The sequence below is a fragment of the Ostrea edulis genome, chromosome 7, assembly GCF_947568905.1.
Source record: "Ostrea edulis chromosome 7, xbOstEdul1.1, whole genome shotgun sequence".
Taxonomy (NCBI): Eukaryota; Metazoa; Mollusca; class Bivalvia; order Ostreida; family Ostreidae; genus Ostrea; species Ostrea edulis.
The window spans coordinates 27332724-27358232 of NC_079170.1; the positions used below are offsets into that span (position 1 = coordinate 27332724).

General features: G+C 36.1%; 1 protein-coding gene across 1 annotated transcript in view; it reads left to right on the plus strand.

Annotated features, from left to right (window-relative positions):
• Nucleotides 1-428: 428 nt before the first annotated feature.
• Nucleotides 429-25509, plus strand: part of LOC125654358 (latent-transforming growth factor beta-binding protein 4-like) — a 39643-nt gene continuing 14562 nt past the window's right edge. Inside the window, exons 1-10 of the mRNA XM_048884300.2 lie at nt 429-520; nt 4228-4329; nt 4866-4959; nt 5921-5988; nt 6250-6368; nt 8825-8900; nt 9926-10488; nt 11670-11800; nt 13329-13478; nt 15434-15670. Of these exons, the coding sequence (XP_048740257.2) occupies nt 503-520; nt 4228-4329; nt 4866-4959; nt 5921-5988; nt 6250-6368; nt 8825-8900; nt 9926-10488; nt 11670-11800; nt 13329-13478; nt 15434-15670 (1558 nt within the window). The 5' untranslated portion in view covers nt 429-502. The remainder of the gene's footprint in view (nt 521-4227; nt 4330-4865; nt 4960-5920; nt 5989-6249; nt 6369-8824; nt 8901-9925; nt 10489-11669; nt 11801-13328; nt 13479-15433; nt 15671-25509) is intronic.

Genomic DNA, 25509 nt, shown 5'->3' on the forward strand with positions numbered 1-25509 from the left:
GCGATAGTATGTATACATATTGATAAGAATTTTATAATGCGAAATACAATATTACATGTAGGACTGCATAATGAGGAGTTTTCATATACGTAATCAATTTCACTATTTTGAAACGATTAGTTCAAAATATGAAATAATGTCTCTGATATTACAAAACTCGACAATCTACCTGTATAATTAGTAATATGAAAACAATTTAAAAGAACATTGATAAGTGCGAAATTAAGTCCCATTTCAAAATCAGGTTCGTCTCCAGGAGTGAAATATTTACTGACAACATTGAGACCTCCAGCCATAGAATTTTCGGATCTTTTTCTGTTCATTTTTCTGTAAATAGTCTCAAATAGCCATTTGTGTTACTTGCGTAACGCGCCACTACTTCTTCGTTTTGTTAAATTAACAAATAACGATCTTAAAAATCAAATCTCATTGATTGGCCTGTCGGTCAGTCAAGCGGCAGTATTCAAGAAATGTAAACACGTTGAAATATTAAACAGAGGAGATGGCCTCTTTTGGACAGGTTAAATAATCCATTTTGCTATGTTATCTCTTAGAGAAAAATTAAACGCTTTTGACATTATGAATTTTTGTAACAGCAGGCAGTGTTGTTGGCTTTTAAGTTTGTCATTGGGTCTCGTTGACACACGGATCCAGTGCCACTTGATATTTTAGTTAGTTAGATACACACATTGCATGATGTCTGTTGTATTTAGATACACACATTGTATGCTTATGATATCTGATGTATTTAGATACACACATTGTATGCTTATGATGTCTGTTGTATTTAGATACACACATTGTATGATTTATATGATATCTGTTGTATTTAGATACACATGTTGTATGCTTATGATATCTGATGTATTTAGATACACACATTGTATGATTATGATATCTGTTGTATTTAGATACACACATTGTATGATTATGATATCTGTTGTATTTAAATTATGATACATGTATGTTGTAATACACGTATCAACACTTTGCGAAAGTTTCCCTTGTCCGCCATCTCCCGGATAAAAATCGTATTTCCCTACGTTGTCCTTTGTAATTTTCCTATCTGTAGCTTTGACATCTGTTATGTTTCCATCAATTGCAGTCAACTACAATATGCCCCAGATTGGGGCAACCCATTCACTTGTATGAAAACTTGGTAATTGGCTAAAATTCAAAGTAATAACATCTTACATTTGGTAAGGTAAAGAAGGAAAACTTGGTTTTTCACCGATTGACCTTTGGCTGATCCCGAAAGGGACGTAACTCGTGGCGAAGTGTTGATAGCTGTATTAGATACAAACATTGCTTGACTATGATATATATTGTATTTAAATTCAAACATTGCATAATATTTGGACCATATTAAAAAAATGTTTGCTTCTCTCTCCCGACCCCAAGTTTCAGAGGAGGGTTGATAGGTAGATAAAAGATTTTTAGCCAGCAGAATTTTATGTAGTATGAAATTCTCATGACCATTAACAAAGCCTGACGCCAAAATATCACGATGCACGTCATTCCATGTTTCCTTGTCAAACTCGTAAAGTCGATTCTTGTGTAAAGTTCTTATTTGATTGTCACGTTTAGCAAATAGGGGAAGTTGTTGATATTTAGGACAGTACTCAATATGCATTTCGGAAATACTCGCCATTTAAACACTAAACATAGACATATTGTATGTACATGTACAACGGTTGATTCGATAAACACTCAGATTTCATCATATTTAATACACATGGTGTTATAACTTCGGACACATGGTGTTATAACTTCTGACAGTTAGTCAGTTCGGTTGCTGCATTTTATTTTGTGGTTCACTGGCATTTTATGCTTTTGTTTCTGCACATTATGTTATTCATATGTGGTAGTGATTTTGATTTTGTTTATGACTTTTTAATCACATCGGTAGATCTAACTTTTACCAGAAAATATTTCAACTGGACTTGATTTTGCTGATCAAACAAAATGGATGCTGACATCTTTTACAAGGTCATGTATTTATTAATAAATCAACCAATCAGAGCTGAGTTACACATGCGCATATTCAAATAAAGGGGCCTATCTCTGATATCTTTGATACATTGAGATTATAGATAAATTCCATTACTTCATATATTGAAATTCTGATTTATTCAGCTGTGAACAAATGAGACAAAGAAGAATTCAAATGTTGTTTCCATACATTTAATTATTCTGTTATATATTTTGAGGGGAAAACACTTAAATGCTGATTCCGATTATAATCGATTATTAATCGATTACATGTGTCCGATTATTGTCGATAATCGATTATGGTTTTTGGTCCGATTGCCCATCACTACATATAATTAGGTGTTTTCCAGTTTGTAAATATATCAAGTTTGGAAATAAGTTTAAACTGAGAACACGTAAATATGATGCTTCTTATTGACTGTCGAAAATAATTCCACCCTTCCGAAATATCAACACTCCCCTACTGAAGAACACAATTTGCACACCCGGATGCCCTGAAGTCTCTTGTCTCCTCGTGTAGACATTTCTCCATCTCGATCTAGCAGACCACTAGTCCGAAATATCTGCATTTTCCTGGCTTTTAAATTTAAAAACGTAAATCTCAAAATCACAAAAAATCCAGGAAAACGTCAGATATTTTGGAATAGCAGAACACCTCAATTCGTATTGTTTTTTAGCTCACCTGTACCGAAGGTTCAAGTGAGCTATTCTGATCACATTTTGTCTGTCTGTCTGTCTGTCCGTAAACTTTTCACATTTTCGACTTCTTCTCCAGAACCACTGGGCCAATTTCAACCTAACTTGGCCAAAAGCATCCTTGGGTGAAGGGCTTTCAAGTTTGTTCAAATGAAGGGCCATGTCCCTTTCAAAGGGGAGATAATCACAAAAATGCAAAAATAGGGTGGGGTCATTTAAAAATCTTCTTCTCAAGAACCACTGGGCCAGAAGAGCTGAAATTTACCTGAAAGCTTCCTGACATATTGCAGATTCAAGTTTGTTCAAATCATGGCCCCCGATGGTAGGATGGGGCCACAAGGGGGGATTAAAGTTTTACATACAAATATATAGGGAAAAACTTCAAAAATCTTCTTCTCAAGAACCACTAAGCCAGAAAAGCTGAGATTTACATGAAAACTTTCTGACATAGTGCAGATTCAAGTTTGTTCAAATCATGGCCCCTGGGGATAAGATGGGGCCCCAAGGGGTGGATCAAAGTTTTACACACAAATATATAGGGAAAAACTTTAAAAATCTTCTTCTGAAGAACCACAGAGCCAGAAAAGCTGAGATTTACATGAAAGCTTCCTGACATAATGCAGATTCAAGTTTGTTCAAATCATGGCCCCTGGGGGTTGGATGGGTCCACAATAGGGATTCAAAGTTTTACATACAAATATATAGGAAAAATCTTTAAAAATCTTCTTCTCAAGAACCACTGAGCCAGAAAAGCTGATTTTTACAAAAAAACTTTCTGACATAGTGCAGATTCAAGTTTGTTCAAATCATGGGCTCCGGGGGTTGGATGGGGCCACAATAGGGGATCAAAGTTTTACATACAAATATATAGGAAAAATCTTCTCAAGAACCACTGAGCCAGAAAAGCTGATTTTTACAAAAAAACTTTCTGACATAGTGAAGATTCAAGTTTGTTCAAATCATGGCCCCCCGGGGGTAGGATGTGGCCACAAGTGGGGGGGGGGGGGGGTCAAAGTTTTACATACAAATATAGAAAAAAGCTTTAAAAATCTTCTTCTCAAGAACCATTGGGCCAAAGAAGTTGACATTTACATGAAAGCTTTCTGATATAGTGTAGATTCAAGTTTGCAAAGGGTAGTTTGGGCCATAATAGGGACTAAGGTTTTACATGCAAATATATATGGAAAGTCTTCAGATATGGGCCAAAGTGACTCAGGTGAGCGATGTGGCCCATGGGCCTCTTGTTTTAATTTTAGATTGAAACCAATGAAAATATAGAAAGTTCGGGTTCTTATAAAACACTGATCTGTACCTGAAACAATCCTGAAATTTTCCAGAAATAAAAAAAAACTTCGCCAGAATGACGGAATAAAAACTTTTGGGTTGGTATGACTTTCTCGGGCGAAGGGAAACAAACAATATTTTTATTTTGGCCTTGTTTTGATTATACATTATGTATGAATGTAAAGAGCAATTCTTTGTGAATGTAAACATATTACATATGAAGCTTGTTGAATGGATCTGTCTCGTGTCTTGTAGAGTGAGTACTCACCAGAAGAACGAGAGGCTGTACAGAATGCATTGAGACAGAAACTAGGACCGGAATTCATAAGCCAACGTACCGGTGCGGGGGGTCAAAAAGTGAGTGGAATAAATTACTTTCTTTTCAATTTGATTGGCAACCTAACAGAAAATAGTATTCATATTAAGCCTATTGATGTAATCTGTATATATTGCCTGTGATACTTTGACTGCATGATGCCTACAGCAATACTTTTGTAAAAGTATCACATTTAAGCAGAATCTTTCAAAAATTAGCTATACTAGTATATCAATTGCCAAGATCTTTTGTAATTTTGGAAATTTTGTCAGTTCAAACAATGAAATATACTGCTAGTATCAATCTAATGAAGGAGAGTTTTGTCTGAAAACTGTAAGTAAGAGTAAAAGTCTTTTGGGACTTAACAACCATGGCAACTCCATCTTAACTGAATTCAAAATCATATGATAACTATAAAAACATTAACACAGTCATCTAGGTAAAGGAAGTCAAAATGAAACACGGAAGAAGAATATCATTTACATCACTTATTGCAGATCAGAATGGAGAACAATGTCCAGATTCCATTAAAAATATTGTCTTCCACTGATCCTCCAGTCTTTCATGTCTTTTACAGCTTGCCTACATTGAAGGCTGGCGCGTCATCAACCTGGCCAATGAGCTGTTTGGGTTTAATGGCTGGTCCCACTCGGTCTCACAACAGACTGTTGGTAAATCTTAAACATTTACATAATACCATGTAATGCATCCAATGATGCCACGTTCAATGTTTGATTCATGCTTGTCAATTCCGGGGGGTTTTGGTAGAGCTTTTGTGATGACGAAATTTATTTAAATTCTTATTTAAATTCAGTTGTTCCACTTAGTGAATTTTATTATTATATCCCCCGCGAATGAAGTTCAGGGGGGTATACAGGAATCACTCTGTCTGTCTGTGCAGATTTGTGTCCGGGCCATAACTTCTTTGTTCTTTGACATAGGCATAACGTATTTGACACATGAGTGTATCACCATGAGACGATGTGTTTGGTACTTTCATGATCTCCATATGACCTTGACCTCAAGGTCAAAATTAAAGGTTTTTACAATGGATTCGTGTCAGGGCCATGACTTCTTTGTTCTTTGACATAGGCATACCATATTTGACACATGAGTGTATCACCATGAGACGATGTGTCGGGTACCTATATGACCTTGAACTTTGACCTCAAGGCCAAAATTGATTATAGGGTTTTGACATAGTCATACCATAAGACATGTGTATCACCATGAGACTATGTGTCATGTACATTCATGACCTCTTTATGACCTTGACCTTTGATCTCAAGGTCAAAATTATAGGTTTATACCATGGATTTGTGTTCGGACTTTATCTTCCATTTTCTTCACAAAGGCATACCATATTTTTACACTCAGGAAAGAGGTAATTTATACCTATTAACAACACCCTTTGGGAGATTGGGGTAAGCAGGGAGTATTCTTAGTGAGCATTGCTCACAGTTCCTCTTGTTTACAAAAAATCTTCATAACAAACTGAAAATTTAAATTTCTATCGTATCATAACAAATTGTGAGGACATAACTGGACCAAATGTAGTTTTCCTGTTCACAGTCAGGGCCAGTAGTCCTTTTTCTTAAACACAGACTCAAATTAATGTCGTGTTGATTACAGACTTTGTTGACCACTGTGGGGGGAGGTACTACGTTGGAGTCAGTGCATTTGTCAAAGTTCAGCTTAAGGTTTGTACTCAATGGTCACAGCTGGTCAGCAGTAACAGTTGGTTGCAATAGAGATGTGTATTGAAGAGATTTGTCAAACTGCAATTTTTTAAAAAAATTTGATATACACTTTACAGCTTTGCCCAATATTTAATGATTTTTAATTGTACATCACTTTCTTCTTGTATTGTAGTAGGTTTAGCTTCTATGTTGTCATTAAGAATAAATGTGAATGGTATTAATGAAATATTCACACAAATGATACATGTTTTTGATGAATAGGATGGTGTGTTCCATGAAGACATTGGTTATGGAGTCAGTGAGGGAATGAAATCCAAAGCTCTGTCCATTGAGAAGGCCAGGAAAGAAGCTGTTACTGATGGGCTCAAACGGGCACTCAAGTGAGTATTCAAGCAGGCACTTGAGTGAGTATTCAAACAGGCACTCAAGTGAGTATTCAAGCAGGCACTCAAGTGAGTATTCAAGCAGACACTCAAGTGAGTATTCAAGAGGATGCTCAAGTGAGTTCAAGAGGACACTCAAGTCATTCAAACTTGTACTCAAATGATACAAGCAGACACTCAAGTGAGTGTTTAAAAAGACACTCAAGTCATTCAAACTGGCACTTAAATGATACAAGCAGGCACTCAAGTGAGTAATTGAAGAAGGCACTCTCAAGTAATACAAGCAGAGTGATTAATTTATATGCCGTATTTGCACTGCACTGCTGTTCTTTGTGATATACTGTAGATTCCTAAATATACGCAAGGAATTTATTTAGTGTACTTTCATGAGAGACATCACTCACAAGGAATTTATTTAGCGTACTTTTATGAGAGACATCGCTCACAAGGAATTTATTTAGCGTACTTTCGTGAGAGACATCACTCACAAGGAATTTATTTAGCGTACTTTCATGAGACATCACTCACAAGGAATTTATTTAGCGTACTTTCGTGAGAGACATCGCTCACAAGGAATTTATTTAGCGTACTTTCGTGAGAGACATCACTCACAAGGAATTTATTTAGTGTACTTTTATGAGAGACTTCACTCACAAGGAATTTATTTAGTGTACTTTCGTGAAAGACATCGCTCACAAGGAATTTATTTAGCGTACTTTCGTGAGAGACATTACTCAGTGCTCCAAGTCACATCTGCTATCAGGTCGCAAAATGGCGACCCAAGAAATATTTCTGGTCACCATTTTCAAATTTCTAGTCGCCATGTTCAAAATTTTTACTCACCATGGTAAAAGATTTTGTAAATAAGACCTACAATTTTTTTTAAATTTGAATATCTTTCAAGAAAACAAATCTACACCCATGTATGTGTTTTGTTTGTTTTATTTTTAAACTGAATAGAAATGTGCTGTGAAACATGCTGGATGCTAACAAGTCAAGTATTTACTCTGGCAAAAGTTGTATTGCATTGGGCCATCCTGTATATTTTACAGTATGCTTCTGGGGAAGGAAACCCAGCGTTCCACACAAGGATTTACTTTAAAGTCCTCAATAAGTGGGCCTTCACTGCTTATGAGAATAAGGGCTTCTACTTTTGTTGGATCTTTTACTGAACAATCAGTATCAGCATCAATAAGAACACTACATCCCGAGTTTGTAATTGTCTGTGAAAATTAGTAGCAACAGTTGCCCCGTTCGACTTACTGCTAATAATGCAGTCACGGACAAAGACGTGTATCTTGCTGTTACCGTGAATAGTCACACTTCCACATTTGAAAGATGTACACCAGGTCGTGGTGAAATCGGACAATGGGTGTCCAGAAATGGTGGAAGTTGCTGGCTGATTGGCCTCACAAATTCAGCAAAACATTTTGCAATCTCTGTATATCAACCACGAAAATTCCTTCAGCCATTAGGACTGAGGTTCTTCCTTTACTTTTGCATTTTCTTTAGACACAGCTACGTCATTTTTAAATGCAGAACTTTCTCCGTGTGATTCTTAATTTCTTCGTTACATGTACTAGGCCGAGGCTTCTACTTTTTACTACTGATAAATCCAAAGTGCTTTAACTCTCGTTTTACCGCCATCTTGATTGCTTTCAAACGCTGTTTTGACTGAGACTGAAAAATAGTTATTCAGACTTCCGATTCCAATTACAAAATTTTACTGGATCCCCAATTTTTTTCCACTCGCAAAAAATATGACTTAGATATAATCTCTAGTCGCAAAATCGATTTTCTGGTCGCAAATGCGATCGTTTTACTCGCAACTTGGAGCACTGTCACTCACAAGAAATTTATTTAGTGTACTTTCGTGAGAGACATCACTCACAAGGAATTTATTTAGTATACTTTCATGAGAGACATCACTCACAAGGAATTTATTTAGCGTACTTTCGTGAGAGACATCACTCACAAAATAGAATTACTCGCTTTTATTTTGCTGTTGCTAAAATACATGGAAGAATTATTGATTAGCAGACAACATGCAAATTCATGTTCACGCGATATGAGATATACAAGTTAATTTGCCATATTAAATACATGTATTTATGTAAAATAAGGAATCTAGAGTATTCTGACATCGTAGTAGTAACAACTTTGGTGCACCAAAGACTTATTGGATTACTTTGTGTCATCAACAGCGCTTGGAAACTTCCATGTTTACAGTGGATTATGGGTGATCCAAGCAGACATTCAAAAGGCTGCATTGATTAAACTTTTTTATTCAAATCACATCATGTGCTGGGTAGTAATAAAATATATGAGACACTTACTGTTTGTCATATAGTACATATGCAGTGTTTATTTCACATGCAAAAATGATTGCTTAATCGATGTGATGAAAATTGTCAATGTTTGAATCTAACATCCCAGTATTTTTGTATTTTCAGGAGTTTTGGTAATTCAATGGGAAACTGTCTGGCAGATAAAGACTACCTAAAGTGCATCAACAGAGCTCCTAAAACCGTGGGTATTTTGTGTAAATAGGTCTCCTAAAGTTGTGGGTATTCTGTGGCTCCTAAAGGCGTGGGTATTCTGTGTTAACAGGACTCCTAAAGGTGTGGGTATTCTGTGTTAACAGGACTCCTAAAGGTGTGAGTATTCTGTGTTAACAGGACTCCTAAAGGTGTGAGTATTCTGTGTTAACAGGACTCCTAAAGGTGTGAGTATTCTGTGTTAACAGGACTCCTAAAGGTGTGGGTATTCTGTGTTAACAGGACTCCTAAAGGTGTGGGTATTCTGTGTTAACAGGACTCCTAAAGGTGTGAGTATTCTTTGTTAACAGGACTCCTAAAGGTGTGGGTATTCTGTGTTAACAGGACTCCTAAAGGTGTGAGTATTCTGTGTTAACAGGACTCCTAAAGGTGTGAGTATTCTGTGTTAACAGGACTCCTAAAGGTGTGGGTATTCTGTGTTAACAGGACTCCTAAAGGTGTGGGTATTCTGTGTTAACAGGACTCCTATAGGCATGGGTATTCTGTGTTAACAGGACTCCTATAGGCATGGGTATTCTGTGTTAACAGGACTCCTAAAGGTGTGGGTATTCTGTGTAAACAGGGCTCCTAAAGGTGTGGGTATTCTGTGTTAACAGGACTCCTAAAGGCGTGGGTATTCCGTGGTCAGGTTTTGTTTACACAAAGTGAATCAACAGAACTTATAATGTACTAGTGTACAAAAAGTTGTCTTCTAGTTAGAGGGTGTGGAGTAGTTTAGAATACTTAAAGGACTTCTGATTTGGATTATGAAATTTTTGTATGAGCAATAAGTTTGCAAGATGTTTGCTAATCTTCATATTTATGAAGTTGCATCAAAAGTTATTTGAGTGTTGGGTGTGGCACATGGAGTGGGTATTAGTCCAGTAGAGATAACTCTAGTTTGATAAAAATATATTATATACAGATTTAATATATATTTCAAAATAAAAAAAGAATGGTTAAAACCTTCAAAGAGCACTATAAAATTTATGTAAATGTTTTTCTCTGTACTTACAGACTACAAGGGTGTACAATTTGGAAGACATGAGGAAAACGGATCAAGATGAAGGAATAGAACAAGCCAGAAAATCTTCTAATCTCCGGAAGCTGTCCAATCACAAGCTCACTTCTGAACCGAGCCATCAAGCTTCAACCAGGAATGTGAATTTGGTTTCAGCAACCACTCCAGACACAGATCTTAGAGACACGGGGATTGGTTCTAGAGACAATATAACAACCACCACAAGTAACTCCTCCAATGAAAACATTTCTAAATATAGCAACTCCAGGGAGACGACAAAAATCTTGACAAATGCAGAGATTGTCCACGGGTCAGGGAAATACTGCTTACCCAGTAAAGAAAATGTGAACCCGCGGGACCTGGGGGTAGCGGGGAACACAGAGTGGGTGTCAGCTGAAGTGGCTTTGGGGAAAGAAGATGACCCACCCCCTCAGGAGTTTGTAAGGAGGGGCTCTCTTCCCTTAAACCATGGAGTAGGGACAGGAATGACGCTGCGTCACAAACGGACCCAATCTATCCAGAAAGTGGAGAATGAACAAGATAATGTTAATATTTCTAGGTAAAGTGTAAATGGTGATCTTTGCTATTGTTTTTACTGAAGTACTTACATGTCTAGTAATAGTTTTGATAAATAGTCATGTCTTCATTATTTAAGTATGTATGGTTTACAGATTTAGGATGTTTGATTTCTGTAGCACTATTATTAATGATTTTAAAGTTCTTGGACAGAGTTTGAAATTCTTACTGTAACATTCATTTCCTGTGTTTTTTAAGCATCCTCCTTCTCCTCCCCTTCTTTTCATTTCCAACGTAAACTATATGTAATAATGAGTGGTCAATCAATATAAATATTTTGACAATTACAATTCAGTTAGATGGAACCTAGTTTATAACTGTGTATGGGATTATAGCTATAAATAGATATGTATATGGGTGTGTGTGTGTATATATATATATATATATATATATATATATATATATACTAAAAAAACATTAAAACACTTTTCGAAATATTTCAGCCGTTTCACCAGCCTTCATCATATTAAAATATTAAACACGACTGATGAAGGCTGGTGAAACGGCTGAAATATTTCGAAAAGTGTTTTAATGTTTTTTTAGTATTCTTACAAATTAGAGACTTTGGATATATATATATATATATATATATATATGATAGCAAGGTGTTGCTGTCACAGTGATTTTGGTTAGAAATAACGTACACCAGATAATTTTGGCATCTGGACCATTTAATGTTGTTTTAAACATCCAATCATTCCAATTCAAGAATAGTTTGCTGATATACTAAAGAACGTCACCAGGTGAAGAGTCACTTTTGACCTACGTCACTCAGGGCTGTATCAGTGAGGGTTCTTTATTTTGCCTTTGCTGACTGTTAGCATTGGACGTCTGTTTTTAGGGTCTCATCTAAACATCTGGCTCTCACTGCCAGGCACTAGGCGAAAGAACAGTCACTACTTATATCAAAAACAGTAAGCTTATCGCGGTCCTTGCACATGTTGCTTTATTATAGTTGCATGGAAATTCTTGATGGAATTTTCTCTGAAAAGTTGAGGATTGGTTTTAAGGATGTATGCTACACCGGAGAAATTTGAACATATTGATAAGAGTTGTCACTGATTATTACAGTGCTAAAGAAGATTTAAAGGCCAAGCAAGAAAGAATACAGCGATAATGATAGAAAAATGTAACATTGATAAGAGTTGTCACTGATTATTACAGTGCTAAAGAAGACGACAAGGAAGATTTAAAGGCCAAGCAAGAGAGAATACAGCGACAGCGCCAAAAACAGATGGAGTTCAAACAGAAGCTGTCGGGCAAACATGCAGACAACATCACTATTAATACCATAGGTAACACAGACAACATTGCTATTGTTACTAAGTAACAAGAGTTCCAAAGCACAATTTCTCTCAAAAATGTTTGATAAGGATGCTCTTTCTGTAGAATGTAAAATTGAAGGTGAAGTAAATCAAGCAGTTATAAAAATTATGTAAATTCCTATAGTAGATTATTAGTCCCCTACCATCCGTCCGTCTGTCTGTTTGTCCGTCAGTTTTGCAAATCAGTTTTCCTGACTTTTTTTTATGTGCTTGCAGATATTCATTTGATGTTTGGTACATTGCTTTGCCATAACAAGTTACAGATCAAGTTTGAATTTCATCTCTGTCCGTTGATTTTTCACCAAGTTATGGCCCTTGGACTTAGAAAAATAGCATGAATTATCAGTTTTCCGGACTTTTTTTTTGGGGGGGGGATGTGCTAGCAGATATGCATATGATATTTGGTACATTGCTTTGCCTTAACAAGTTACAGATGAAGTTTGAATTTCATCTCGATCTGTTGATTTTTCGCTAAGTTATGGCCCTTGGACTTAGAAAAATAGCATGAATATCGGATTTACAGACTTTTTTATGTGTTTGCAGATATTCATTTGATATGTGGTACATTGCTTTGCCATAACAAGTTACAGATCAGGTTGGAATTTTGTCTCGGTCCATTGATTTTTCACTAAGTTATGGCCCTTGGACTTAGAAAAATATCATGAATTGTCATTTGTCCTAACTTTTTTTGTTTGTTGTGCTTACAGATATTCATAATTTTGATATTCAGTACATCATGATGATTGCTTTGCCATAACAAGTTACAGATCGATTTATAAGTTTTTCTGGTCTAGTCTTTCTACCTGAATAGTTGATTTCTAACCAATCCTATCCTGGTTTCCCAATTTGCCCTTTTAACATAACTTAAGTCTCATAATGAACTTTGAATATGGTTGCGGGCCAAAAAAATTTTGCCGCCGGTAGGGGACTGTGTATTGCTATACAATACTCTCAGAATGCTTGTTTTTATTAGAAAATCCCTTTAATATACCATGATTACAAAAATCACACCTCCCATATATTAGATATGAAATATGATCGTTATACATTGGATACCTGAACACTACAGGTAACACACAGACAATATCACCATTGATACTAGAGTTAATTAACACATGGAGACACAACTATAGGTAAAAACATACGCTAAATGTCAGAGTGACCATTCATACTGTTATAGATACCAATGCTCGTGTATAACAAAAATAACTTCTGTTTTCACATGTAGGTTAGGATAAATGAATGTATTTGTATAATAAATAAAATCATGGCTTTTCTGACCAAGAAAGTAGTATAGTTGATACAATGTTTGGCAGACATTGATTAATTCACTTTATCTACATATGATTGTTTAAAACTCAACAAAGGATACTAGATTGATCAATACAATTCATGGATTAAAATTCAACACTTTCAAAAATATCTATCCATTGCCATTGAAGTTCCAATTCATGTAAACTCAGTTCGTGTTGTATTTCTGATGTTTGTCCACTTGCAGGGCCTCCCGTGGCTACCTCCACTCCAGCGTTTAATGGCCTCGGTCCGCCCATCCATACCTCCAGTCCCAAGGTCATGTCAAAGTCGCGTCCCCAGAGTAGTTCAGAACCCTCTCCAAATCAACCAGAGCTTCTCCCTGAGGAAAATTACGGTAAGCAACGCTGGATGTTTTATGGCTGTCAACATCTCATTTCATAAATCTCTGGTTTCATAGGCTCTATAGTACAATGCTGATTGTATACATATGTATCAATAATTTCCATTTTATGTCCCCTTTGAACAAAAGTGGGCATATTGGTTTGCACCTGTCGGTTGGTAGGTGTGTCAGTTGGTAGGTGTGTCAGTTGGTAGGTGTGTCAGTTGGTAAATTAAGTGTTGTCTGCTCAATGTCTCAAGGTAAACTAAGTGTTGTCTGCTCAATGTCTCAAGGTAAACTAAGTGCTGTCTGCTAAATGTCTCAAGGTAAACTAAGTGTTGTCTGCTAAATGTCTCAAGGTAAACTAAGTGTTGTCTGCTCAATGTCTCAAGAACTCTGCTTCTAAACTTGTTATAATGGTTTTCCCTGTGGAGTAGATGACCCCTAATGATTTTGAGGTCACAAGATCAAAAAGCAAGGGTCAAACTACTCTGGATATAAAATGTTTACTCAATATTTTGTGAACCCTTTGCATGACAAACATCAAACTTGGTACACTGGTACCCCTTAACGGGTAGGCGACTTGTGGGTTTTTAAGTCACAAGGTCTATACATACATATAATGCACTACATAGTACGGTAACTCATTGAAGTATCATGTCATATTATGACTCCTTTCCATTTTAAATAAATCAATGTTTTCTGGACATAAAAAATATTGCTCATCATCTTTAGAACCCTTTGCCAGACAGAGATCAGGATTAGCATTTTAGTTGCTCCTGACTAATATATAACCCATATTTTCATTTTCATTACAGAAATACTAAATTTAAAGTTGATCCTTTTTTATACCGCCACATAGGGGGCATATATGTTAAGTTTTAAAACATTTCAGGTCTTTTATGGAAGTCATATAAAATATACTGGATATTATTAGGTATATTGTTTCCAAACACACAGTAAGCAGTGTTTCACTGTTGGTAAAGGTGAAATAGTTTGAGTTCCTGGATACTTATCACCATGGAGTGCCCAGAGTTTACACCGTTTTGTTGGGATGTGATGCTGTGAATATGGTTTCTGTGCAAAAAATTGAGCTCCTATGAAATGTAAATGCTTTCTTAAAATCTTACAAGTGTCTGTGAAGTCCTCTCATAAAGGTGTAAGATTTTACTGAAGTCCTCTCATAAAGGTGTAAGATTTTACTGAAGTCCTCTCATAAAGGTGTAAGATTTTACTGATGTCCTCTCATAAAGGTGTAAGATTTTACTGATGTCCTCTCATAAAGGTGTAAGATTTTACTGAAGTCCTCTCATAAAGGTGTAAGATTTTACTGATTCTTACAATCATACAAGCATTTGTAAAGTCCTCTCATAAAGGTGTAAGATTTTACTGAAGTCCTCTCATAAAGGTGTAAGATTTTACTGAAGTCCTCTCATAAAGGTGTAAGATTTTACTGATGTCCTCTCATAAAGGTGTAAGATTTTACTGAAGTCCTCTCATAAAGGTGTAAGATTTTACTGATTCTTACAATCATACAAGCATTTGTAAAGTCCTCTCATAAAGGTGTAAGATTTTACTGAAGTCCTCTCATAAAGGTGTAAGATTTTGCTGAAGTCCTCTCATAAAGGTGTAAGATTTTGCTGATGTCCTCTCATAAAGGTGTAAGATTTTACTGATGTCCTCTCATAAAGGTGTAAGATTTTACTGAAGTCCTCTCATAAAGGTGTAAGATTTTACTGATTCTTTCAATCATACAAGCATTTGTAAAGTCCTCTCATAAAGGTGTAAGATTTTACTGAAGTCCTCTCATAAAGGTGTAAGATTTTGCTGAAGTCCTCTCATAAAGGTGTAAGATTTTGCTGATGTCCTCTCATAAAGGTGTAAGATTTTACTGAAGTCCTCTCATAAAGGTGTAAGATTTTACTGAAGTCCTCTCATAAAGGTGTAAGATTTTGCTGATGTTTCTTCAGAGGACACAGAGCTGTGGAACAACTCACTGGAAATTGAGAGCATTGATCCGTTTGGTGAAAACCCTGCAGCGGGGGCAGGCAAAAAACATTTAAATAGAAGCAAGACACTCCGTCCTACTGAGTCAAGGGGGACAACTCCCACAAAATCATCAGAGCAGAATCGACCTAACACACTTACCAATCACTACCCTGTCACCAAGGCAACGGGTACATTACGCCAGGTCACAGGTTACACAGGTATTGTACTAGTTATACTCAGGTGTTACCAAGGTAAAATAAAGTTCTATTGACACGAATTAGTTTCATTAGAGAATTTTTTAAAAATGCACAAAAGTATTTGGGTAGGAAGCACCAGTTTGGGTCAGATTTTCTGTTATAAAATGCAGTAATTGAATTAGGATAATCAGTGTTAAATATTCAGCCTGGGGATGCTCTCAGTTTATAATCAGACAACTTGAGCTTGCTCCACATTGTCTTGCGGGATTTTATTTCTTCACGAGAAGTGGACTACTTGACAAGTCAGTAGTAGTAACAATACTGACTTCAATGACCAGTCAAGCATGGTCACGTACTGTGAAGTGGGCGTCCACAAAATGAACCATCATTAATACGGGAAATCTGTCATTGTCAGGAAGGTCATATGTCAAACACATGATGTGCATGTTCATGGGTCAAGGGGGACAACTCCCACAAAGTCATCGTCTGGGCAGAATCAACTATCACACTTACCAATCACTGCCTTCAGGTCAATGATCGAACTTTACTGTCCTTTCAAATTTGACCAGAAATAAGTAGGGGTCATCTATGATCATGAATAACCTACCTACTAGGAAATATAACCCTTGTTACCGTGATTGAATTTAAGACCTATTATCTTGATCAGGCCAAGGTTCTCTATCAATCAGCATCTGTTTTGCCAGTCAGCAAAATGCAAAGCAATGTGCCCCTTTTTTCAGTTGAAGAGAGGGGTGTAATTAATTGTTCATACTCTGTTGTAACTTCACACAGTTCAGGGCTAGAAATAATATATTTTTATTCACTGATCACTTGGGCTATCAACTTGAATTTTTACTTATCATTTGATAAAATTTACTATCCCTTTCGTACCAGTGGATATGAAAACGATTAGCCCAAATTCCATTTTTAATGGTGATGAAACACTAGGCCTAATGTCTTGTTTATTCAAACTGACATCAACGGTGGGTTTGAAAAACATTGTAATCTTACTCTTCTTATCCATGTTTTTCACTTACACTTAGACAATAGTTGGAGTCATCTTCATTTTTTTGTCTTTTGTGAAAGTGTAATGTCACAGGATTAAGAATATGTCACAAATTAGGCAGCTCATTCATTTCTTAAGAATGTGTCACAGATTAGCCAGCTCATTCATTTCTTAAGAATGTGTCACAGATTAGGCAGCTCGTTCATTTCTTAAGAATGTGTCACAGATTAGGCAGCTCGTTCATTTCTTAAGAATGTGTCACAGATTAGGCAGCTCGTTCATTTCTTAAGAATGTGTCACAGATTAGGCAGCTCATTCATTTCTTAAGAATGTGTCACAGATTAGGCAGCTCATTCATTTCTTAAGAATGTGTCACAGATTAGACAGCTCATTCATTTCTTAAGAATGTGTCACAGATTAGGCAGCTCATTCATTTCTTAAGAATGTGTCACAGATTAGACAGCTCATTCATTTCTTAAGAATGTGTCACAGATTAGGCATCTCATTCATTTCTTAAGAAACTTACAGCTGAAGACACGCGTGTTCTTGAATATGTTGTACAGTGTGACCGTTGAGACGAGTGAAGATCCATGACTTGCAACACGACTTTAGGCATTTAATCTGCCTATTCATTTAATGTGGGAAATATGATGTGGTCGATGTACACAGTGCACACAGTGCATTGACATCATATTAGCTGCGATTTTTTATTTTATTTATGGGGTTATACATGAAGTATACTGCAGTGACGGCAACATTTTTCCAGAACTCCTCGCGTGGCCTGTGTGAAGTGAGAGAAGTCATCCAAGGACTGCTGAATGGAGACATACTCCACTTTAGACAACTCATTCGTAGAAACATTCATGAATTTATCTACACTGTGTTACTTTACAGTACAACTTAATGAAAGTGAAATTATCTAACATGCAATAAAACTCTGGACACATACATCTACTATTTACCAGCCCAATTTTTAAGGAATTTTGATAAGTATGCAGATTAAGAAGCCCCAAGGGCACATGCTCTTTGAATAGCACTAGCCCAAATCCATGATTTATTGGCCCCAGACCATCAGGCCATCAATTATTTTGAGTCCTGCAATTATCCAACAGAAGTTGCTTCTAGAAAATTACATTAATACTGTTTTAAATACCTTGTACATCACAAATTGTGAATATTTATTATTAGTTTTAAAATTTTTCTTTACATTAAACAGCAACTCATTGTTTTACTGTAAGAATACATTTACAAGGCAAACAAGTCTGTGAACTCCTAATTTAGAATTTGTAGGTGTGATTAACTTGGAACATTATTTCTTGTTCTGTTTAACGAAATCCATTACCTCTGAATGCCCCAACCATTCTACTGCAGCATGTTGCCATAGATACCCATTGTCATCATGTGTCATAGTATCGTTTTGTTTACAGATGACATCAGCAATGTGCAGAAGCGACGGAGAGTGGACGTCTGATAACTCGCATTCAACGACGGAGAATGGACGTCTGATAACTCACATTCAACGTCCAATGGCACATTCGATTGCAGTTGTTTTGAAATTGGTGATTTCAAAACGGACATGAATTACTGCAGTAACTTGAATTGTTTTAAGCAAATCTTGGTTCAGAATCAATATCCGTGGAATAATGGAAAGCTGGGCACAAAGTGCCTAATTACCATTAATTAGTGAATATACTTATTTAATTACCATTAATTAGTGTATAAAGTACCTAATTATCATTGGTTAGTGTATATAGTACCTAATTACCATTAATTAGTGGATATAGTGGTATAGAAGTGCATGCTATTCTGTGACTCAAACTTTCCGATTTAGATATTTGTTACATGTAGATTGTTTGTAAACATGTGTCAATCTGTCTGTGTAGATGGAGAAAATGATTTTGAAATATTTAGGTTAAAGGATACAAAGTTATAGATTTAAGGCTCCGTTCACAATGTGTGCAATACTTTCTGCATTTGTATGTGTATTTCATATCATCATTGATTATTTTATTGCGTGCAGTAAAACATGGTTGTAGTGAATGTGCACATAATGTATTTCCATGTATAACAAAGTGATTTTCATTCTTCTCAACATAGATACTGAATAGGTCATTTGATATAATGAATTGCGCCTATTACGAAGCAGAAGAGGACTTCTCTCGTGATTCACTATAACCGTGGTTTACTGTATGCATCCTGTCATGAATCACAGGTTGTCTCAGGGGAATGCATTAGAATTCTAGATGTGACTCAACAATTAATTGAATAAATCAATTTAAACATCAATATTTGATATTCTATTGAAGTTCCTGTAAACTTGATACAATTCTGTACTGGTAATACTCAGAATGATTTATTTTTCTGTGAAATTGTACACAGTGTGTTCTAAAAGTTTGTATGCTGAGCTGTGTTGAATTTCCAAGTGTTTCAAAGCAATAGATTTTGAGTTACCATGCTTAATAATCGGTATCGTGTGGCATTAAAATATGCTGCATAATCTGTATGTAATTTTCAGCACCAAATTTCGAATATGATATACTTTAAATTAATGTTTATAAGCAACCCCTCCTAATTCTCGTACACAGTGTCGTTATCCGTTAGTGTGTTGTGTCTGATCTTTATGCACTGACACAGGGATAATTTATAGCTTTACATTTACAATAATTCGTGAGAAAGGGATCTCGTGAATCTTGCCATAATATTTCTTGCAAAGTTAAAGTCTTATTTTTTTTATAATCATTAAAAGTTTTTATATTACATAGCTGTTGACGATTTTAAAAGTCTGTACTTTTACAGTAGGTAAATATGTTTACACTTGGAAAAAAGACACTAAATTGTTATGCAATCATGGTAATGTATTGAAAATCCAAAGCAAGACTGTATTATGTCAAGCTTTAGGGAAATTCATGTACAATTGACCACACTTAGACATTTTCATAGTAACACTTTGTATCATTATAATATTCGCAGTACACAATTCTAAGCAGATTATCCTTTCACTGAGTGCATGCTGTGACCTTAATAGGAAACTTCCACTAACAAACCTTCCTAAGAACTTGAAGTGGTTCTTCAGTTTTAAAGAGTTGTCTGGGCTCCTGCAGGGAGTCTCACTTTGACCTAGTCTGTTTCATCTATACAAAGCCATTCTTGTGGTTAAGTATGAGTATTTAATTCTTGGGTCAATATATCCAACTTGGAATTTTTTTCATTTAAATGTATTGGGAAGAAAATATATTTTTCCAAATGATTGTTATGGGGGAATAATAGATAGAGGTAAATTCGGTCGTGTTCCTCTCTGTGGCCTGAAAAATTTCTTCATTGTCTCCATCTGAAGCATCAGTCAAATGTTGATTTTATCACCGTGATGTAAATTGGGATTTTTTTGGCAATAAATCTGTGCTAATTGCGTGGTTTGGTATAGTAGAGGGATTTAAATTTCATGCATATTGTTCCACATATTCCCATCGACAGACAGTGAACTTGGAGATTATCACCCATCCAGGAAGATGGTAAAAGGAATATTTTGCAGTAGCCCAATGGTGATAGGATTAATTATTATTGAATTATTCTCATTCTCGCTAGGTAAGTTTTTATACTTTTTGTGTGTTTACAGTGTATAAATTATGATAAATCCATCATTATGTTGTATGATAAAATTGTGATTTTAGTAGAATTCAAGATTTTATAGTTATGTAATATTTGCAACATTTGAAGTTACTTGTAGTTTATAATATATATTATATGTATATACAAACCTATTGAAGAATTTAGAAAATAATTACTCTTGTTACTGTGTGTAATGTAGAATTACCTTTCCAATTATAGATATTGTTCATCTAGATAAGCATTTCTTATTAAATTTTCTGCTGTGTTTAGGTCACCTGAGTCACTCGGGTGACTGATTGTCTTTGGTCTTCATCTGTCACCGTGCATCGTCCGTTAACAATTTCACATTTTTAACTTCATCTTCTTGAAAACTACAGGAACATTTAACATTTTTGGTGTGAATCTTCTTTAGGATAAGAGGAATGTAATTTGTGAAATTTATTATCTTAGCTCCACTGGGCCTCATGGGTGGGACCAAAACTGCCAAATTTAAAAAATCTTCATCTCTACTACCACACATGTGGGAGAAAAATAATATGCATGGTTATGATGATCATGGAGTCCTTTACTATTATTGTAAAATTCATGGTCCCTTGGTTAAGGGATCAATCTTTAGGGTGTGGCCATTATGGCCATATAGTAAAGATATATTAAATCTGAGAAAATCCTCCTCTTCTTTACTCTCGGACATGTGTGAGAAAAACTAAATGCATTGTTATTATGTCCATGAAGCTTTCTACCTAGATAGTGAAAATCATGGCTCCTGGGTTAAGGATTTAGGCTGTTGGGTGGGGCCAATTTGGCTCTCTAGTGAAAATGTATTGAATTTTAGAAAATCGTTTTTACTCTCAGACATGTTTGAGGAAAAACTAAATACTAAATGCATGGTTATGATGTCCATGAAGCTCTCTTCCTAATTTATGAAAATCATGACCCCTGGGTTATAGGGATTTAAGCCCTATGAAGGGGCCAATATGGCTCTCTAGTGAAAATGTATTATATCTTAGAAAAATCTTCTTTACTCTCAGACATGTGCTAGAAAAATTAAATGCATGGTTATGATGTCCATGAAGATCTCTATCTAAATTGTAAAGTTCTTGACCGTCATGCCCTAGGGTGGGGCCAATATGGCCCCACCCTACGTTTTTATTGCACACAACACGTGTGCATACAAATTAAAATGCATACATCCTTTTATTTACTTCTACAGTAGTGGAAAATAAATTGAATGCATGGTTATACCGTTATAATGTCTAAAGTTACTCCTGGCCAGGTCAAGTGTTCAGGCTTTGGGCAGGACCAATATGGCTATATACCATAGTGAAAATGTATTAAATCTTAGAAAATCTTTAATGACAATATTTGTGGCCTTAATTAGAGGGGGGGAGCTAGCTTGGCCATATCATAGTAAATATGTGTTATAATTTTAGAAAATCTACATCAATTTACTGTATATTGTAGTTTTGTAGCAATAAACTGGGAGCGTGTTGTGAGCAGTAACTCTAAATGAAACTGTAATGGAATGAAGGTTTACACATTTTTATACTGAAAGTTCTTTTTAAAACATGTCTGGTTTATACTGCTGCATTAAGTTGTGAATTTTTCATATTTTCAACTTTTTATAACTTAAAAAGTATGTTTATTCAAATTTAGTAAAAATCATTGTTGTGAACAAAGATTTCAATCTATTAGTAAGTTTGTTCCTTCGTTTGTTGTGTGATGCCTCAATATCATAGATTAAGATTGTCTATAGTATTACGATATATGAAGAAAAAAATGAACCTATAAAAGTGCCAAGTTCAAATGTTCAGACTTTTAAATGTTTTCTATTTTAAGTAGGGACATTATTCCTCATAAGAATGATAAGATATTGGACCTATTCTTCATATCTACAAAATTTGATCAGTTTTCTGGTGTAAAGCAGTGTGTAAGATCAATGAATTGTTAATTGAAAAATCATATATATGTTTTTCTCACAGTGACTTCAGTTTTAAAATCATCAAGCGATTAGTGCATGTAGTCCTAGATTTTATAGTGCTCTGTTCAAGGTCAACTCACTGAAGAAAATGACATCTCTGAGATTTGAACAATTTGTGATCACAGTGAAATCCTTTAGACTTTTGTTTTCTATTTCAGCAGAATTTGGCTATATAATACAGTGAGTGACCATCACTCATGTAAGTCTGGGTTATGTTTCAGCTGCCATCGACAAAGCTTTACTGGAGAGCTGTTGCCTGCAGGGGACAAAATACGCCACTGACTCGGACACATGTGAGGGGTACGCTCAGTCTGTCCCAGGGGTGGCAACCAGGGACCAGCCCAGTTGTCTGACCATCCTCAGGGTCTGTTGTATGAAGCAGAAACAGCGGGACCAGTGTCAGAATGGGAAGTCGGATGCCCTCAGTTACAGCAGGTGTGCCATACGAGATGACTTATTCGGATCAGAGCAGTACAAAGTATGTCATGATTCCGCATAGTAACAATCGCTAGGCAGGTTACCTCCGTATAGTAACAATTGCTAGGCAGTCAGGTTACCTCCGCATAGTAAGGTTACCTCCGCATAGTAACAATTGCTAGGCAGTCAGGTTACCTCCACATAGTAACAATCGCTAGGCAGTCAGGTTACCTCCGCATAGTAACAATCGTTAGGCAGTCAGATTACCTCTGTATAGTAACAGCAGACAATCGCTAGGCAGTCAGGTTACCTCCACATAGTAACCATAACTAGGAAGTCAGGTTACTTCCGCATAGTAAGGTTACCTCCGCATAGTAACAATCGCTAGGCAGTCAGGTTACCTCCGCATAGTAACAATCGCTAGGCAGTCAGGTTACCTCCGCATAGTAAGGTTACCTCCGCATAGTAACAATTGCTAGGCAGTCAGGTTACCTCCACATAGTAACAATCGCTAGGCAGTCAGGTTACCTCCGCATAGTAACAATCGTTAGGCAGTCAGATTACCTCTGTATAGTAACAGCAGACAATCGCTAGGCAGTCAGGTTACCTCCACATAGTAACCATAACTAGGAAGTCAGGTTACTTCCGCATAGTAAGGTTACCTCCGCATAGTAACAATCGCTAGGCAGTCAGGTTACCTCCGCATAGTAACAATCGCTAGGCAGTCAGGTTACCTCTACATAGTAACAATCGCTAGGCACTGGCAGTCAGGTTACCTCCACATAGTAACAGCAGGCCATCGCTAGGCAGTCAGGTTACCTCCACATAGTAACAGCAGGCCATCGCTAGGCAATCAGGTTACCTTTGTTAGATCTGACAGACTACCCGAATTATTTCTAATTTTACAGGACATTCAGTCTGGTAAACAATCTAGCTTTACCAGACCAAAAGTAATTTTTACCAGATCAAAATTTCTAATGTGCAAAATTCCTTTATCGACTGGAATTCCTATATTTACCCCTGATTTACATTGCTATACATATATCGTGTTCATTTTGATAAAATGGAAGTAGTATGGTATACCAGAAATACGATAAAAATAATATTAATAATGATGGACATTTGGTCCAGAGTTATACAAAATTTTACCAGACTGACCCAATTTTTACCGGAAATGTCCAACAAATTTCGCGTACTCTGATCTGACAACAAGATTTCGCCTCTAGACCTGCAGTTGTCAGACTGACTCTTTGTTCCATTTCTAGGAGTGTTGTCACTGCTGCTCAGACTGACTCTTTGTTCCATTTCTAGGAGTGTTGTCACTGCTGCTCAGACTGACTATTTGTTCTATTTCTAGGAGTGTTGTCACTGCTGCCAGCTGGGCCTGATCACACAGTCGATGAGAGGAGACTGCTCACTGTTACAGAAGGAGAACTTCGGTGGACCCTGTGATGCCACGTTCAGCGAGTGCTGTCTGGGCAGTACTAAACTTAACAGTAAGTGGCATTCATTGAAAGACCTGTCAAATATTTGTCATCTTGTTCTATATATTCTTAATTAATTTAATTAACTGGCTTATGCTGTACTTTTTCGGCAAACGGAAGAGCCTCGGTTAACACTTATACTCTCCTTTTATACCCAGGAGTCATAATGTAACAAGTCTTCAGTGACAATAGTTATTTCTGGCCCTGAAATTTAAATTCATTAATTTCTGATATTTAATGATCTCCATGTTAAAAAAAGTCAGAATTCCTGATTCAGTGGAATATGAAAGTCACAAAGCTCATGATTTCTAATTCTTTGAAAAATGTCAACTTTTCCAGCAGATTTTATTAAATGTTGGGCTGCATCTTAAAATAAGAAACAACATTCTTTAATATGATGGTGGTAGATGCATACAGTTCCTTCTTTCTAAAGTCAAACAGAAAAATGGTGATATTTTTCTCATTTGAAAGAAAATTGTAGGCGGTGAAGAGTAAATTTACGACTCATTTCTAAAATTGTAATCAGGTTGTGTATGTCACCTTTTAAACTTGAAATTTATTGTGTTTTTGTAGTCGGGGGACGATGGGATTTTTCCTCTTTTCAGAGGAAATCCTCTGATTTGCTCAATTTTCGAAAAAATGAAATGCTCTGGGTTTGATCTAAAGTGGCAGAAAATAATATTTTTCCAGGTATAGTGGGGTGTTTTTCTCCCTTTTTGACCAGTTTTTCTCTAATTTCTGAGGAATTCAGTCACATCCGTGTTAGTTTCGAATTTCAGTCAGAATTAGGGCTAGATTAAACCATTAGTGAACCCAGTTCTTTGTAACTCAGATAACTTCTACCTATAGCCATGTCAATGAAGTTGTTCATGAAATATTGATATGTCTGTTGTTATATCAAACAATGGACTTTTTTGTTGAGGTCGGTATGAACATTTACCAGTATCAATCTAAGAAACATGTCTATAATACAGAGATTAGTCTAGAACAACAGTTGGTAAATGTGAGGTAAACAGTAAATTCTTAACTCATTAAAGAATAAAAATATTAAGAAAAACTGAAATATTTTAAGCCTATTTTTTGGAAGCTTCATCACTGCCATATAACATTATAATGGCATCAATTTCATAATGAACAATAACAATGACTCAATGTCAATTTAAACCAGTTCAAAAATTGGTCATTATGAAACTATACCACTGCAAACACGAAAACAAAGGATCTGGATTTGTCGATGCAAACAATTCTATAGGGATGGTAGGGATTTATCAAAATGTATTTCTTTGGTTACAGCCAATGAAACTCAGCAATGTATCCAGTCTCCTGATGTATGACAGGTCATCATGGCATGAATGAAGCATTCTGGTTG